This window comes from Medicago sativa, chromosome 1, assembly GCF_051527215.1.
Source record: "Medicago sativa cultivar Bolivia chromosome 1, Bolivia_mono, whole genome shotgun sequence".
In the NCBI taxonomy this organism is placed as follows: domain Eukaryota; kingdom Viridiplantae; phylum Streptophyta; class Magnoliopsida; order Fabales; family Fabaceae; genus Medicago; species Medicago sativa.
The window spans coordinates 86,717,526-86,723,939 of record NC_140749.1 but is presented as its reverse complement, the minus strand read 5'-3'; the positions used below and the strand labels follow the sequence as shown (position 1 = coordinate 86,723,939).

The following is a 6,414-nucleotide window of genomic DNA, read 5'->3' as shown; positions in this document are numbered from 1 at the left end:
TCTACCAACAACATCATACAATAAATTCCAAGAAATTACAGCATGCTTTTTATTTTCTTTCACAAAAAGATAAAAAAAAAACCTAGAGATTAGTACTATGATAACTGAAAACAAACAAAACAATTTACTCTGCAATTATAAAAAACAAAACAACATTGAAACACCAAAATGTCCTTCTCCAACCCCCACCAACACACCCCCATTGGTTTTGCTTACTGTCTTTTTTTGTCATCAAAATACTAACCTTGTTCCCATAGTTGAAACCCAAGGCCATTTCAATACCTCAAAAATACAAAAAACCCGCCCCTTAATGTGGATTAACCAATCACACAACCTGCAAACATTTTTTTTTTGCCATAATAAATTTTATTAAAAAAAAGTAACAACTAAACATTATACATAAAATTAGTCTTAAGCTATGAAGCTTAGAGAGAGACACGACATTGATACGTCGACACCGATATAATTTTAGGAAAATGACATATCACAAGTGTCAATATTGTGTCAGTGTCGAACACGACACATGTCGGATACTGGAACACGCCTTCAATCTGAAGTGTCTGTTCAACGGAGGTCTTAAATAAAATCCTTTTTGATAACTTTTAACATGGTTTAATATTGTGATAGTGATGCCACAATAACTATTACAACTACGATCGCTATTTAAAACCTTGACATTTAATATTTTTACACCAACCTCCCTGAGAAACCACTGTGGCGATGTGGCGTTGGTTATTGAGCTTTGGAGAAGATAGCGGTGGCGGAGATGAAGAGGAGGAGAATGATGAAGAGGAGGAGGAAGATAAAATATCAACAAGAAGGTGAGTGAAAGCTTGAACAATATACTTGTGAGTATGTGTAGGATTAAGAGCAAGATAGCATAAAAGAAGCTCATGAAGATAATCCCAATCATTAGTAACATCCAACACTTGTTGTTGAGATTGAATCATTTCCTGCATAGAACAAAGGAAATCAACGTAAGGGTTTACAGAATATTTTGGCACCCTCTTCACACTACCTCCTCTTGGTATCAACGAGTTACAGGGTAGAGTGTCGTTGGAAGGAGACTCTGTGATGGAATTGGAGCTTCCGGGGGAAGAAAAGAAGAACCGTTGGGAGGCGAAGATGGAAGAAAAGTCCGGTGGTGGAAGCTCCGTGGTGTCGTAGAAATAGTCTTCTTCTTCTTCTTCTTCTTCGTGGTGGTACTGGTTGGTGAAGGTGGTGTTGAAATGGAAAGTGCAAGGTGGTGATGGTGATGGTGATGGAGTGGTAGTGTGTTGTGGGTGAGGTTGGGAGAGAATTGTAGGGTATTTGAGCTTGAAGAAACAAAGGTGTAGCTGTTTAGAGAATAGTCTTGGCATGTTTTCACAATAAGTGAGTGAGAGAAAACACAAAGATTTGGTGCTTGTGTTGTAGTGCACGTTACATTATATAGGCCATGAATCCGGATTCTATGTGCTCACAAAATTCCCTATTATTGAGTCCATGTGTGAACGAAGTTGGATCAAGATCTGACCGTAGAGATTTTAAAGTTCAAATTTTATTTTATTTTATTTTATTTAAAACATAAAAAAAAATATACATCGTCTGATCTTAATTCAATGATCATTGACATGACGACGGTGTGAAAATAGGATTTTTGTTGTCTTAACTTATATGAATTTGTGTTCACATACTATAGTTAAACTAGTTTCTAAAAACAGATTTATGTGATAGTTGAACTTGGTACCTAGGGGCCAAGTACCACAATTTGTTGACTTTTGCTACCGATTGAGTCTATTTCAAATACTCTCTTTATTCTCGGCTTTCTTCAAATACTCTAAAAAATTTTGGCTTACTTCATCTGAGGTGATATTTTTCAAGATGTGTTAGATGTTAAATATGAGTCCATTTCTCTCTTGATATTCAAACATTGATTCGCCGCATTGGTGAAAATTTAGTTTTTTCCGCTAGACTCAACCCTTGCAAAATTTCAAACGCTCTTTTATTTGATGAGATTTATAGTTTTGCTGCTTTAAAGTGAGTATTGTCTAAAATGATGAGACTCTCGTGAATTCCACTCAATAGAATATTTTACTAAAAGAAGAAAGAAAAAAAAAAGGAAAATGTAACGGTTTATTCTAACACTAATGCAATAAATTAATAAACTTTATAGGCTTATTATAATTTTCTTGTAAGCACATGCTAAAACGTAAAAGTTCATCTAAAAAGATTATGCTGCACTTGTTAGTTTTTGGGAATTTGCTAGGTGAAGCGTGCGTGACAACAGACAAAGATAAAAATCCATATAAATTGCACGATGTTGATAGTAAAGTGCTAATCCAGTAGAAAACAAAAGGATGGAGATTAGCTATGTATGAGACGTGAGTACACTAGCGTCAATTTTTTTACAGTTTTTTTTATATATATTGGATGTACACTAATTAGTAAATAACTTAAGGTGAGTCCAAACAAAGAAATGTTTTAGCAAATTTTAATTTCAGTTTCTTTGATCCATACCTATAGCCTATAGTTAATAAGTAAGGAATACTCTTTTTATGTACAAACAGGGTGAGACATTGACACACACACGTATATATTTGGAAGAAAATTGAAAATGATCCCTAGTCCTACATGACTAATAATACATGTGGGTGGTCCCCGTCTAGAAGTAAGGGACAAATTCCTGATTCGGGGTTGTTTGAATGGTTTTTCTTTTTGTAAGTGTGGAAATGCTATTTCAACCGCATGTATTCATTTGGGTTAAAGTTTTGGTGAAATAGTCTTAAATGAATTGATGGTTAAACAACTTATTTATACTTGATGATCTATTCAGAAGTAACTCAATTTGGAGAAGATGAAAAGTTTTATGTAGACTTTTCTTAGGTAATCATATTTAATGCATTGTCGATCCTAAATACAAACATCATTATAGTCTCTTTCTCTAAAATCAATCGTGTTAGTAGAAAAAGGTCATTTCGCTAGAGAAGTATGAGATAAAATATTTTTCTATATATAATAATTCAATTGTAGTTTTTAAGGATAATAATATAAAAATGAATTTATATAAAAAATGAGTGATATTGCAAATGTAGGTGTCGATATAAATTATTTATTTTTTAGATAAAGAAATTTATGGTGATGAGGTAGTGCTATAGTTCAAGACAGAAGGGTTAATATTAAAATTCAAAGAATACTTACAAAGACATCTAGATTTACCTCGCTTTAAAAGCGCTAGTTGTTTTCGAACCCACGACCTCTCAAATTGTTCAAGACAGAAGAAAAGACAATGAAATTCAAAAAACACTTACGAAAGCATTTTATTTACCTCGCTAAGAACACTACTAGTTGTGTTCGAACCCAGGATCTCTAGAATTCAACGTCTTTCTTTTTACCACTAGATCAAACTTTTGGAGTTATCAATACAAAATTTATTTTGTATTTGTTTTGCACCTGTAGAAGCTGATACTACAAATATGAAGACAAGAGGAAAAAAGTTATTCATTATTAATCCTTCCTAATAAACAATACTCCTTTTATTCTTTCTTAGTCGTTATCTCTCATTATAGTACCATTTTATTCTTTGTTTTACTTATTTTTTCCTTTTATGGTTCAAACAATGTGTTATGTGAATTTAGACTTCTATAAAACCTGTTGAGAACCAGCTGAAAGAATGAAGAAACATTCAATTTACCTGTTTGACTGAAAACATTGAAAGATAAAGTGGAAAATGAGTCGTCTAAATTTCAGCGTTCACTGTTATGGAAAACACACAAAATTTCCTTTTGAAGTTCGTCCCGTCCATCGTTTCAAATTTGACTGAATAGTGTATGCAGTATGCACTCATCCTCTTACTATACAAGTGTTTCAGTGCATGCGCTTGATGATTGAATTACCAGGCTTGCAATTATCCCCAATTCTGTCAATGCAATACTGTTTTACACTTACAATATAGGACACTTAAATCTACAATGCATTAACCAAAGTAGGGTAGCGTGACAAATTATTGGATTTTCATTTAGATGAAAACGCATATCCTTTAGATGAAAAAAAATGTATGGCATGTCAGGTGTATATGCAAAGTGAGACTGAGACCGGGATTCTGGGCGACAAAAATGCCTCCTATAAAAATTTGTTAAGAAGTGATGCTCCATTTGTCACCTGCAGCTGTCCTGTCCCATTTGAATGTGAGTGTCCTTCTTTAATCACGTGAATGCATATCATCATATTTGTCCTTCACATTCACATTTTTTAACTAGCTAATATGTATGAATATGATATAGCAACTCCTCACACACAGTCACACACAGGGTCCTCTTCTGAGCTGTGTGCTCTGTTCATATGATTCTCATTTTTGTGGCTTTGTCTCAATTTGTATGTCGGTTTCCAATATTCACTGTACATGTCAACTTCTAATTTTGATTAACTGGGTGATATATGATTATTGGGATTTTTTTTATTTGACAACCAATGATCATCGGCTTTTTCTCGAGTCTTTTTACATCCCCTTCCCATAAATTTATACCAAACAGATTTTACATAAGAGCAATGCTATATATTAAGAAAGATTTTATCAAGAAAAATTCAAGAATGACATAGCAGAATAATCACCCTTAGATTTTATCAAGAAATTATCCCGAAATTAATGTTGGCCAATAAAATCTCAATCTGGCCGGAAATCATGGGATGGTGGGTGTTATGTATTTTTTTTTTTTTATGAAAGGTTAATAAATAAGACTGAAATCTAAAGGTGATTATTCTGTCATGTCATTCTTGAATCTTTCTTGATAAAATCATTCTTGATATCTAGCATTTTCCTTTACATAATTGGTATGTGCTTGATTATATTGTATGATGACGAAAAATGATTTTAATTGAATTAATACATTAACACTGGTTTTAGTTAAAGTAGGTTTAAGTAACATGATTTAAGATTGGATATGTTCACTAGATATGATCACATGAGAGTGAGTTAACTTTAATTTTATTGAATGTAATAATCATGTTTAGAGATAAAAGCTATAAATTTTAATTTTCAATTTAAAATTAATTTTAAAACCAAGAATCGTTAAATATACCAAAATCAATTTTAAGTCTTTAAAATCACTTTTGAGTCTTCAAAGAGTGAGTTATAAAAGTAACATAGTTTATGAATCCTCAATTTCAACTTGGATAAGCATGGGTGTTTGGTTCAGGCGTTCAGCCTCTAAATATTAGAATGTGAACTGCCAAGTATAAAACATGATTTTGTTATACTGCAGCGTTTTTTGGATATTTAATAGTGGATTTTTTGAAGAAGATATTTTATAGTGAATTAGTTGTCTATGATTGAGTTTACTTGTCGCAATAGCTTATATAGTAATCAAAATCAATTTTACAAATTTCATACATCAATCGAGACCATATCTTTCCACCTCAAAAAACACGTTTCTTTTTTTGTCAATTAATCTATCGGATGGTTGATTAGAATTCAGTTTTTAAGGTGAATAAGCAGAGTGTTTGAGTTTCGAACCTCTACCCCTCCATATTATTATGCATTATATTCTACTCTTTTTTACTTTATTTATTATCCTTCTCAATTATCATGAAGTTGTTTTATATGAAAGTTAAGTTGACATAGACATGTATATTTTTTATTTTTTCTAAAACATAGTATTCAGCGCAATGATTGATTTATCCGAGGGGTCAAATTCCACCGTCTACTCGTTGGATTTCATTTAAAGTAAGAAACAAAAATTGTAAGAATTAGTCCATCGAAATTGACATCGAAGGAATCGAACAAAAAAACCTGCATACATTAACATATATTAACAATCATTGATTTTCTCAATTTACTCATTTTAGAGGATCTTTGCCCTATTATGAACAAGAAAACCCGCATAATTGATCTCTTTTTTTCTAAGGATGTAAATATAAATCTTACTTACTAAAGCTTAACCCCTAAAGCTAACCCTAACCCTAATATTTTCCCCCCATTTTTCCCTCCACTTTTCTAAGCCATTGGATCTTGCACATTTAGGCGCCATTCAATTTTAGCCATTGATCATATTTCATATTTATCTCTTCTATTTTCTGAAACAACTATTTCATATTTATCTCTTCTATTTTTCGAAACAATTATTTCATATTTATCTCTTCTATTTTCCGAAACAACTATTTCATATTTATCTCTACTTCCGAAACAAATTGGCCCTACAACTATTTCATATTTATCTATAGCCCTATTTTTCCGAAACAACTATTTCATATTTATCTCTTCTGTTTTCCGAAACAACTATTTCATATTTATCTCTTCTATTTCCCCCCCCAAGCTAACCCTAACCCTAATATTTTTCCTCCATTTTTCTAAACCATTGGATGCTCATCATTAAAGCACCATTCATTATAAACCATTGATCATATATCTTAATGCTATTCTCTTTGCTATCATTCAAC

At 32.2% G+C, this 6,414-nt stretch overlaps 1 protein-coding gene across 1 annotated transcript; it reads right to left on the bottom strand.

The window, feature by feature from the left end:
* LOC146958624 (uncharacterized) lies at positions 1-1,424 on the bottom strand. Its single transcript, XM_085740140.1, has one exon. The coding sequence runs from the start codon at positions 1,359-1,361 to the stop codon at positions 660-662; it is 702 nt and encodes a 233-aa protein (XP_085596266.1). The 5' UTR covers positions 1,362-1,424; the 3' UTR covers positions 1-659.
* Between the last annotated feature and the right edge of the window lie 4,990 nt (positions 1,425-6,414).